At 45.2% G+C, this 12,246-nt stretch overlaps 1 protein-coding gene across 4 annotated transcripts in view; it reads left to right on the top strand.

The window, feature by feature from the left end:
- Positions 1-284: 284 nt before the first annotated feature.
- The window catches only part of MYLK (myosin light chain kinase), a 192,361-nt gene continuing 180,399 nt past the window's right edge, over positions 285-12,246 (top strand). For 2 of the 4 annotated variants that reach the window (NM_001322361.3, XM_040703368.2), the window contains exon 1: positions 8,427-8,646. In NM_001322361.3, coding sequence (NP_001309290.2) covers positions 8,484-8,646 — 163 coding nt within the window. In that variant the 5' untranslated portion in view covers positions 8,427-8,483. Of the gene's footprint in view, positions 453-8,426; positions 8,647-9,397; positions 9,510-12,246 lie in introns of those variants that run through there. The other 2 variants (NM_205459.4, XM_046943539.1) reach the window with 2 other exon arrangements.

Here is a 12,246-nt window from a genome sequence, read left to right as displayed (position 1 = left end):
TCAGGTGCCATGTTTAAAACTTGACAATTAAAACCGTAACTGCTCACAGTACGGTAATAACTGTCACACAGCGAGCTCTGATCCCCGTTATTTTCCCACTAGCTGGTGCTCGCTGGCTCTTTGTCAGCCAGCCGCTGGTTGGGAAGCTGTCTAGACGATGAATTATTTTATTTAGGCTTGAGCTAATTCACGTTGTACCCCTAATGAAACCGAAGCTCACCTGCGTGATGCTGACCTAACCCTACCCTGAAGCCCTTCGTGGAGGCAGCGCAGCAGTCGGCAGAGGGCGGTGTGGGAGCGGTGCCGTCGTGAGCCCGAGGCTGCCCCGGGGCTGCGGGCTGCTGCTGGAGGGTATCCCGCTTTGGGGCCGTGTTCTGAAAGGGGAGCTGCCCAGGTGCGCTGGGCAAGTGCCAGCTGTACGGATCTTGCTGTTATAGATCCGCCTTCTCAAGGTAGGTGTAAGGCGCTGACAGTAGAATGATGCGCTGGTTAATTGTGTGCTTATTGAGAACTGCCGTGGCTGTGTAATTTACTTGCCGTACTGCAGTGTCGGTGTAGGAATGGGAACTGTCAGGCGTGGTGCTCGGTGCTGCCCCCTGACCCCAAGGGTTTCTTAGCCCTGCTTGGGGAAGAAAAGGAAGGAGGGATGGGGTGTATGTTGTAAGGAGCAAAGCTTAAGTCAGCACAAATTACTCTTCAATTTCCATTGCTTTTAAGTTGTAGCAGACGGACGGTACTCCAAATCTGTCTTAAAATAATAAAAACAGATCTCAGCACAAGACTGGATTATAGAAGTCACCACCATGGGATGCACTGGGATCAGAAAACCTGTATGCCTTGTAAGGGTTGAGTATGGCCATGTACACCGACAACACTGAGTCTTCAAAATCAGCACAATGAAGACTGAAAGGTATCAACAATTCCATCTCACAGCTGCAATCATCTGCTTAGAGAGGCCAGGCAGGGACTTGCTATTGAGCAGCTGCGTTGCTCTGGGAGCAGCAGGCAGTGCTGATGCTCTCAGCTCCAAGCAGAGGTGGCTGCCTCACTTTTTGCAGTGCCATACAGGGACACTCTATGTCCTATGGCATCCCTGCACTAAGACTCGTATCTGGAGCATCACTCCAGAGGCTGTGAGGGAAGCAAATCATAACGTAGCACCCTCAGGTTTCAAAGGAATCACAGATCTGTTTCCCAATTGGCAACATTTCCCCTGTGCTGACTGAACATCTTGAACTTAGCGTGCAGGACAAGCAAGTTCTAGATTCAAGTGAAGAGTGGGAGGGATCGAACTATTCTCTATTTCTTTGCTTTTTAATATTACTACTCCTCATTTCAAGTAACCAAAAAACTGCTTGCATCCCCCCCCAAGTGCCAAAGGTTGTAAACGGCTTCTTGTTTCCTGTGAGCAAAGGGAGGCCCTCCCATTTGGATCCTGCAGTATTTTGTCCTTCCTCAGCCCAGGCAGGTAAAAATGTGTATGAATAAAGTATGCAGATGTGTAACATACAAATGCTTCTGAGAAGGTTGCGTTTAGAAAAGCAAGGCTCCAGATGGAGTGTGGCCTTCCAACCTGCTCTCTGGGTTTGCAATCTCCTCGTGTCTATGTGCTCACTGGCCGCGTGCTTTTAAATGCTGTGGTGGGAAGAGAAGTGGATTTGAAGCAAATATAAAATGCTCATGGTCTCGTGTAATTCTCGGTATGTTGACAGAGCGGTAATGAAAGGCTGCTTCAGCTGACCAGTTGAAATATAGATGCAGGATGTGCATGTGGTAAGGAGATCTGCATTCAATTACCGTCTCACCACAGACTGCTGCAGACAAGACAATTCTTCTGCATCTCGGTTCCTTAATTCTGAAATAATGATGCTCCTTTGTCTGCCCTGTCTACTTAGCTGAGATGCTTCTTAAGGCAGTGATGGTCCCTTAGAATGGTTTATGTTTTATCAGTAAACAGAAAGCAGCTCCGATTATCTGCGTGCTACTGGAATTCTATTGCTCCTAATCAGAAGAAGTGGTTAATTAGTCATTTGTTATCTTTAGGTTTCGTTTTTGTGTTCTTTATCTAATCCTGGCAAAAAAAAATGCTTTATTCTGGATAATAACACTGTGCAGTATTTTTGGAAAACTGTGCTACGTGCTGTCTTCTATTTCTCTTTAAACGCATTGCATTGAAATCCAAGAATGTCAGCAATGGCAGTCCAAATTCCCATACTAGACCACGAAGGCAATTTTTTTCTCATACCAAGGGGATCCGCTATAAGAAAACAGGTTTCATTACCCCTACGGTGCTGTTCCACTGCCAGCGAGCCCCTGGTGCACAAAGATGGGCTGATCTTTTCGAATTACAGTTGAGATACCAGAATGTCCCTCACCTAGCTGAATTTGAATGCAGTCCCTTTGCATGTGTGTTATTCACATTAAAACTATCACTTTGGCTCAGAAGCCACTTGAGCTGACGTAAAACTATTTGACCAGATAACAAGGAGACGTAACAGTCCCTGGAAGAGCTTCCAACTTGGGGTATTTAATTAGACCTTATGACTGAAAATTCTTACGAGCATCAGAAGATCAACATTCCAACATATTCCTGCTTGTGTTTGTTGAATATTCCCTTTTTTGGGCCTAGATGGGAACGTTTGGAAAAATGCTAAGCTAATACAACCCACTTGACTTCGCTGGCACATGTTACAAAAGGAGAAAAAAAAATGTAGAAGCCACTGAAAACTAAATGGTTCTCGCCTTGGAGAAAAACAAAGTTGAAGCCAATGCAGCAGACAGGCTGGATCCCTTCCACAGCTTTAAAAGAAAAAGTCTCCATTGGAGACCCTTTTATTCAAAGGAAGCAAAGGAGTTTTGTGAAAAGAGGAACCAAGTACACTTAACACTGTGTAAAACACACTTCTTTCAGAGAAGCCAGCTTTATCTTTAAGTCCTAGCTGGTTAATCTCCTCATATTCATTTTTAGCTTAAAGTCTCAGAAATCTGACACACCGCAGGGACTTAAGGTTTTCAGTCTAGATGGAATTTGCTGACAACACTTTCAGCTAGTGCACTGATATAACAGGATTGGTTTCTCCTGTTACGTTTAGTAAGAATAAATCTTTTCTCAGAGAAAAAGAGGGGAAGGGGAACAAGTAAAGAAAGCATTTGTTTCTCTTCCCATAGATCTCTGTATGGTATCATGTGGCACATGTGCCATATAAGAATGATGTGCAGACGCAGTCATTTTGCAAGCGTCTGGGAAATCCTGGGTGAAGTGTTCCCCTCCACAAGCTGCAGGTTTTGTACAGAAGAGCTTTAGCTATAAATCCAGAAGCCTAGGTGTATTTAGAGTGGAACTGGGGCTGGTTTCCAAAACGTGGTGGTGAGCTGCTTGCACAGAACTGCTGTGGTAGTTGGCAATCCCAAATCTGTGCTGGAGCATGGTGAGACGTGCAGCATTTCCAGACAACACCAGCATCCTCTTGTGTTTCCTCTGTTTGGGTGTCGGATGATAACTGCAATAGGATTTCCTGGTAAAAACTTTTAATTTGCAAATACTGTGTTACTCTTCTATAGCTACTGAAGTTACCTAACGTGAGCTTTGTTAAATACTGACCTTACTGCCATAAATTAGGCAATCTGAAAAAAAAATTCAAAAATACTCTACCTCTGTAATCATGCTATAGCCATGTAGCCATTAACATTGCTGAATTCTTTAGGCTAGAAATTGAGATTAGAGACTGAAGGCTGTAATAACAGTAAATTATACTCTGCAACTAGCTTGGCCATTCTCTGTATGGAATGGGCACTAACTCAGCTGTGTAATGGATGCTCTCTGGTTCTGGACCATTACTTGTGCAGATCATAAGTCATCTCTGGTAGAAATCACTACTAAGCATACTTGCTGACTTTTCTCCAGCCTCCAATTCATCTCAGAACCTTCCCAACAACTTGAACTCACTTTGGCTGCAGTGAGAGCTTCAGGAAAGAGCAGCTTGTGGTCTCCCAGGTATGTCCAGTCACCGTCTGTATCCATTCTGTGAAGAAAAGTGTGAAGTTAGCCATGTGAGTGGCAATGCTGTATTCCTATTGACTACCTTTATATTGATCCATGCATTCATAGCATCAGTTTAGCCTCAGCCAATGCCTGTTCCTGAATTCATTTTTTCATAACACACAGCAACCACAGTATGCATCTCTTGACTTGCATGAATAGCAACATAGCAGTATTCCTGTGCTAATGGCTTTAATTCAGCAATGGTCAGACGTAGTTAATGTTTTTAATGCTTTTGGTGCATGGAAGTGGAATTTATGTGCCACCACCAGCGGCTTAAAAAAATGATGGTGGAGAAGTTTTGCAGATGTTTGGCCTGCTCGTTTGAACAGAACTACCAGTTTGTAACACGAGTTCTACATTTCAGCTTCTACTGAAATCAGTGAAACTGCCAGCTCTTCCTTTTTTATGCCTTTGCTTATACATTATTCTGACCTCTAAGTACAAGGCACTAAAACATCTGCTTAGTTTCCAAATCTGTAATTTTCCCCAGCAGCCAAATGCTTACAGCCCTGTTGACTTCTTCCAGCAAACTGAAAAGCATACAGAGTTGAGTACCCATATATTTTACCAGATAGGCATAAACTGCCTTTGTGGTGTTTTGCTGACGGATCAAATTCGTTTTTCCTGCTTCTGAGCTGAGCCAACCAGCAGTGGTTTAAATGTCGTATGTTGGTGTTAGCGCTACACTGTGCTTGACCTGGCGGGCCTGACCTCTTGGCTTTCTCCCTCCTAGCTGCTCTGTCTCTGTATTTGTGGCATGGAGCTGAAAGGTTCTCAATGCTTTCTGTGTGCGTGGTCAGCAAGACATAAGAAGGATAGAATCACTGAATCACTGGAGTTGGGAAGGACCTTTTAAGGCCACCTGGTCCAACTACCCTGTGATGAACAGGGACATGTACAGCTAGAGGATGGGCGTTGATAATTGAGTCTGCCTGCAGATTTGGGAAGATATTGCTGTGATTCACTTCTAGAAGATAGTCTTTTAATCTCAAGCAGCTAGAAGCTGTGTTGCTCTTTAAAATGATGCTCACACCCTGCAGAAATAGAGAAAAGAGAGAATTGGCTCTGGGAAATGGATGGATGTGTTCCTTCCCAACAAAGTTACTTCCACAGCATCTTCAATCCTGCCTGTTTATCTGCTCAGTAAGAGATCGTATCAAGAACAGCCGTTATAGTTAATATCTGAAGCAGAATTTTGAGTGAGAAAGAGGCATGAATAAAGCTGCGACTGCACTTAAGCCCCTTCTGAAGTTGCTGAAAGGAGCCTAAAAGAATTTACAGAAAGATTGCAAGAGAGAATCAGGAAGAATGCAAAGGCAAAAGGAGGGAGAGTTTATCTCTGCTCCCTACTCACCTGATAATCATCTGAGCCTACAGTTCCGCTTCAGTAACTCACTTCTCCAAACACTTCGGCTGGGTAACTTCATCCTGCATTTACTTCCTGTGCATTGCCCTACAGAAGCTCTATGAGCTCTCCGAGACTTTTGCTGGTTACAGTCCAGGCTTGTGAGCTACAGAAATCTAAATGTAGGTCAAGATGAGTTGAAATCTTTTAAATGCAGCCAGCCGCTGCTTCCTAAACATGTCCCTGGAGCAGCTGCATGAGGAATGTTTACAATTAAAAAACAAAACAAGGCAAAACCTCAGGCAGCTGAGAATGCACAGGATAATTCTAGCCAGCAGCATTCATTAAATGTCATATCTGAACATTCATTATTACGGGCATGATCTGAGTTACGATTAGAACCTATAAAGGTGGCTCTGCTGAATTCCTACTCTGTAGCTCTTGGAATGCACAGTGTGAAGCTGAAGGTGCCAGCAAAGATGCTGGAGAGTTGCTGTGTCTGGACACAAAGTATTATCCCATACTGGTTTCCAGTAGGATGAAATGCCACCCGATTCTTTCCCTTCTTGATCAAACTTGTGCTAACAAAATAACAGAAAGGAAGGGAAAAAAAACCACACAGAAATATGTGAGCTCTGCTGAGAATGAGTCAATCCCTGAAACCCAGCAGGGGCACAGACTGCTCTCCTTATGGAGCTCAGTGGCTTTCATCCCAATTCAAGAGACTCCTACTCCCTCCTAGCTGAAGGCAGATGTGGGTTCACTGGCAACACTGGGCCTTGTTCTCTGTGAGTGTTTAAAGCCTGAGCAATCATTTTAAATTGAAAGCAGAGGTGGTGATCTTGTTACAAGATTGTCTAGAGCAGCGATTCCCAAATTGTAAGACATGAGCACATTTACAGGAAAGAGTTTTCATGAAGCTTAGGCTAGAAATCCGCAGAGAAAAGCAGGAGTATGGTGCAGAGCAGCATCTTCTCAGAGCATGCACTTAAAAATGCTCGAAAGGAAACTTTCCCAAAAGATGTTACCAGTGCAGACTTTGGTCAGCTGCAACATGGAAAAGTCAAAGCAAGTTCATGTGAGGCTCTGCAAGAGTATAGTAGAGGTTCATGCTCTTTACTCCTTCTACTAAGTAGTCATTATCTGCAGAAAGAAAATGATTTTGTAATACGCATCTTTCTTTTAGCAGCTCATGTGACCATGGCTGTGCGGCTGTTGGAGTTTGTGCATTTGTGTTACCGTTTGCCACAGGGGAGAAGAACTGAGCGTAGACAGTTGTGTACTTCAGCAGGGATCAGGAAAGTCTGTGTATTTGGGACGTGCGTGCATTTGCATTGCACTAAAGGGAAACATCTGTACAGTGTGAGATATGCCACCACCATGCTCTGAGGAGGAAAAAAAAAGCCTTGGACTAGCAGCCTGGCTGCGTGTAATTAGTACACTGGGTAACTAGAGCCTTTGGAAATAGTTACTTTTATTTAAGTCTCCTTTCAGTGATCTAGTTTTGAAAAATGTCTTTTTTGAAATGGAGTCCCAGCGCCTTTATAATGGTGAACATATCTTATACTCTCAACAGATGATCAAGTTAAGGGCATTAGGAAAATCATCACTGCCAGTAGACAGCTTCCTCATGATGAGGCAGCAGCAATTCTTCCTTATTCATTCAGCTTCTACTCTACCTGGAAGAGTCAAAAGGGACAGCTGTGGCTTTTTGTAGATTCATATGGCAGAGGCTCTCACTTTGCAGAGGTTGTGCCCAGCAGGACAGTGATGCACCAGGAGAAAGCAGCATCTTGCACTGCCTGTTGCTTGTGTTGCAGGACATATACACCCTCTGTATCAGCCATCACTGGCTGAAAAAATCACCCCAGGATCACAATGAAAAACACTGAGGTCTCTGTGAATACAAAGCTCCTGTCTTTGCAGCTTTGCTGGGGCTTGCTTATCTTGTCCACTTTTCTGCAAGACATCTGCTGGTTGGCGGAAATGGGGTAGGGAGGAAGAATTAGAGCCTGTGGTTTGCTCCATTGCCCCTAGAGGCATTTCTGAGCCTGGGGAGGAGGCAAGTCCTCTGCAGACAGTGCCTTCCCCTTTCCTTAGCAGTTCGGAACCACGCTGATGGTGCCTAGCAACGTTGTGGTGGCAGCCCAGAAGAAAACAGAAAGGAGAGGCTTTATCCCTGGAACCTGGGCTTTTTGTATGTCCATCTCTGTGGGTTTGTATTGCCTGGCTGTAAGTCTACTTTAGATAAAAAGTCAGGTTTTTTAAATATGTATGCACACACACACACACACACACACACAAAACAAACAAACAAACAACAACAACAAAACCCTCAAAAATACTACAATAAAAAGGCTTTAAGTTTCCCATGCTCCTGGATTTTCCAGTCCCTCCTCTTCAAGGTCTCTTGTTACAAACCAGCAGTTCTAAGGCCTTGATACGGAAGACGTTTCAGTTTGTCCCCATCTCTCATTTGTTCTTTTTCCTAGACTACTTTAGCACATAACGCAATTAACGGTAACAGGTTTATCAAACTAAATCCCCTGCCCCAGGTCTGGACATCCCAGGGCAGTGCATCACCTGATGAGGTGGGGGTGGCAGAGTCCCCCCATTGCAGGGACGGGGCAGAGGGTGATGGGCCCCTCCACAGTCCATCCATACCCATAGGCTCGCACCTGCAAACACGCCTCTTAGTTCCTATTCAGCCCTTCATACCCAACACAGCAGACCCCCTACGCGTGTCATGTGCTTATCCCTCTACAGCTCCCCACAGGGGCTCCGGATTTCCCTCCGGCGGGGCAGGGAAGGAGTTAAAGGGAACGGCGGAACCGCAGCCGGTATCGCCGCCGGGCACCGCTTCCCCCCCCAATGCGGGCTCCGGGTTTCCCCCGGCGGCGGCAGGTGAGGAGCGAGGAGCGAGCCGCCGGTGCTCCCGGTGCTGAGCCGCCGGGGGAAGCCCGGGGGGCGGGGGTACCGAGCATCCTGGTGCGAAAGCCGCCCGGGGGTGGAGGAGGCGGGGAAGGAGGAGGAGAACCTGCCGCTCCGGAGGGACGGGGCTGCAGGCAGCCAGCCCAGCGGCGGGGCTGCGGGCACATGCCGGGCTTGGAGCGTCGGAGGCGGGAGTTCCCCGCAGCTCTGTCGGACCCGCTACCGAACCGTCCCCTGCGGGAGCGGCCGCGGGGCTGCGACGGGGAGAGGCGCTCACCTCCAGCTCCGCTCCCGGAGTGCGCCGAGCCGAGAGCGAGCGGACCGCGGGGTGAGTACTTGGGAGTACTTGTCATCTCTTACGCGTGACTTGTTGCAGTTTTAGCGTTGCTCCGTGGGCAGATAGGAAAGGACTGCTAAGGACGGGCGTTTCTAGGCGAGGGTTGCGAAGGACGGCTCTTGGATTTGAATTTAGAGCCTTCCAAAGACGAGCGTGGAGCCACGCGCAGCAGTTCCACGGCTGAGCATCCAGGGCGGGTGGCTCAGACCAAATGCGCTGTTGTTGTTTTACGCTTCTGCTGTTCGCAGAGTAGCTGGTGCCATGTCACACAGCTCACTCGGTGTGTCGGCAAAGGGTAAAGGCTGGTTGGCACTGCTGAAATGTAACATGTAAGGATGAGAGAAGGAGATGAATGCTTAAAATCATTATTTTTTTTTTTGGGGGGGGGGGGTGGGAGATAAAACCACTTCTCTGCACGCTGCCTTCACGCGTTGGAGCAATGTGCTTTTGGGGATTGCTTTGCCTTAAAAATAAAGTAAATGCTTTGCCATGTAATCTTCTTTCCTGTCTGTGCACATCTGGACGCTGGCTGACACTGCTCCCTGCGCCCCGGGAGGGAGTGACATGGCAGGGGCTGGGGGTCAGGGACAGACAGGCAGAATCCTCCCCTTCCCTTGCAGCTTAAGGACGCTTTTGAGCCCTAGCCCAGCTTTCTGCAGAGCAAGTCCGTGAGGATACTTCCCCAGAGCTTGGGAAGCAGAATCTAAAGTGTTTTGAATCTTCAATTATGCTCTCTACAAAGGGAACGGCTGAAAGGATAAATGCAAATAGCTGAACCACACATCCTACTTCTGAGCGTTTCCAAGTGCTGAGCCCTGTGCAGGATAAGCAAGGAGCTGCACGACATGCAGAAGGTGTGTTCCTTGTTAAGACTTTCCAGAATGATGCCCTCACTCACAGGAGTGCTGGAAATACCATTTCTATCAGTGAAGCTATTAGGGAACAAGTCACTCCTCTCACATTTGAAATCCCAAATGGAGGGACTGTCTCCCTTCACACGTCTTTATTTTTTCCTAATAACTTGCACTATTATTTGCCAAATATGGTGTATGTCTTACTGTGCAACTTCACTTTGCTGAGATGTTCCTGTATATAGGCTCTAAAAGTGCAACTTAGGAGCCTTCTATCTGTAAGCCAGAATTATATTTACTAATAACTGTCAAATGGTGTGAATAGTTCATTTTTCCTGGCATATATCCATAGTATTTGTGGCTCTTCGTGATGCGATTCTTGCATAGTGACACAGGATGGCAGCTATCTGCACTGTGGTTTTGTTACATAGTGCTCACTGTAACACGTTTCCATATCTAGGTTGCATTCATCCTTAGCACTTTGCATTGCAGCCCTATAGGACAAATGCTTTAACTTCAGCATCAATTAGGGTGACTTTGTCAGCTGGAGGAGGAGCAGCAGGATCAGCAGCATATACACCATGTGTTTGTGATATGTTAATACTATTTAACTTCAGAGAGACATGAACGGAAAGAAAATGCCTGCTTTAACATCCATCTCATCTAGGGCTTGGTGTAACTGTGGGAGGCTCACACTAGTTAATATCACTGACCCAATTTTACTGGTCTTGTAGGAAAATCTTAAAAGGTTGCTGCAAAGGAAGTTAGAAACCTGATACTGTGCTGTTGCAAGCATCTCTCCATAACTTCAGTTGCTTTGCTACGTGATGCAAAGGAGGATGAAGGAAATAAATCAGTGAAGTTCTTTTGATTTGCTTGTTTAATACTGAAAGTGAGTTTACTAAGTCTGAAATAAGCAGTGATTGCATATTGTCTTTGGCTTAAGTTAAATTTCAGGGTGATTTTTCATTGGTTTTTCATCTGTTATTCTGTTCTGCCTACCTCCTCCTTTAAGATCCTTAGCACTCTCTCTGGGCAATGGTCCTATTTTTACAGTCAATCAAAATCAATAGCAATATCCTTATGCAGGCCAAATGCACTGTGTTAAACTACAGACCAACAGTTACAAATTACTTTCAGAGCCCTCCTAAAGCAAAATGTAGTTGTAAGTAGAGTTTAGAGCAGCTCCAAATGCTGTGCCTTAAAGTTGTGGTTGTCTAAATCTGGAAGGTGTACTCGGAAGCTCGCTTCGGTACAGCCATGGAGGGAGATAGATGAAGTTTCTGGTTAGACCTCTGTAGAACTGGGAGACACAGTCTGTGGTTGCTGGACTCCCCTATGGAGCCTGGGTTCAGATCTTAATGTAGTCTGGAAGAGATCTTGGACCATTTCATCCTGATTTGGCAAAAAGTCTCATCTCTTTCATAAAAGCATGCCAAATTCGTACTAAAACGTGTTACAGTCATTTGATTCTTCCCTGCTTAGAGCTTTACTCAAAAGTTTCCCATAACTGTACTCCACAGGTATGAGTTAGGAGGTTGTTAACAAAGGTAATAATTCTTCTGTGGCTGGTTAATATCCTTTGCTGTCTTTGTGGCTGTATTATTCATTTCTAACCTGAAAGCAGGATGTTCTTTCTTTGACTGTTCCAGCAAGGTGTTGCTACACCTGCTGCAGCAGGCAATGCTTCTTAGTTTTTATTTATTTGCAGTCCATTTCTGATCCTGAATCACTACAGTGGCATTCAGTGTTGCAGATGGGATCTCAGCAAGCATTGCACAGCTGCCTTAATCCCTCTCACTGATGGAAACGCAGCCATGATGTACATTAGGATTACATGTGCTTTTCAGACTTTAGCACTGCGTGACAGAGAAGAGATATGATTATGGTGCTTTATAGTGTTGAAGAGGATTCATTGGTGAAACCAGATGGATTCAGGCAGGACACACTCTAGACTTCTTCATTTAAAGCCATCCCTCTGATAAATATCTATATTGTCAGTGATGACACTATGGATTTTGTTAAAGTCTGGGTCTTTCCGGAGCAGTTGTAATGGGTCTGTTGAATGCACTACAGCAAGGTCTTTCCTCTGCTAATGTCTACATTAAGCTTCTCTTCAAACAGAAGAGTGTTCTAATTGCCAAGCTAACATGTTATTTGGCTCTGTGAACAAGCCACTGAACACTAACTTATGAATGGAAACTTGAAAGGATCACTTGCAACCTGCTACATGAAAGAAGTACCAAAATGAGGTGAAAATGCCCCCGAATCTCTGTGGTTGCTGTTGCTGCTGTTAAAGGACTGGAAACAGAAAGCTGATTAGAATGCCACTTTAATTTTCCTGGGAGTCAACTAATTTCATAAATGTTTTTTTTTCCTCCTAAGTTTCAGCAGCTGCTCCCTATATAAAAGCTAGAAATAGTTCTTCAGTGGGAATGAAAGGAGAATTGAGCTCTATACAAATGAGGAGATTAGAGCTCCATGAGGCATATACCCCTTTAATGCTGCTGGAAACTAAACACACTAGAATAATCTTAACTCTCGCTTCTGGTGAGCAGAATTTCTAAGAAAAAAAATTTCCTTTAGTGACTTATTAACAAAGGCTTTTCAGGTTTACTGGGATTTATCATGTGAGCCTAATCTACCTTTTGTTCATCCAGTTGGCAGGCTTTAAAATCTAAAAGGGTCTGCAGAAACTCCTCCCCCAAGCTCCGTATTTAATTAAAGAGGTTCTGTGCAT

This window comes from Gallus gallus, chromosome 7, assembly GCF_016699485.2.
Source record: "Gallus gallus isolate bGalGal1 chromosome 7, bGalGal1.mat.broiler.GRCg7b, whole genome shotgun sequence".
Classification (NCBI taxonomy): Eukaryota; Metazoa; Chordata; class Aves; order Galliformes; family Phasianidae; genus Gallus; species Gallus gallus.
Note: the sequence above shows the minus strand (reverse complement) of the source record. Positions and strands in the feature narration are given on the sequence as shown.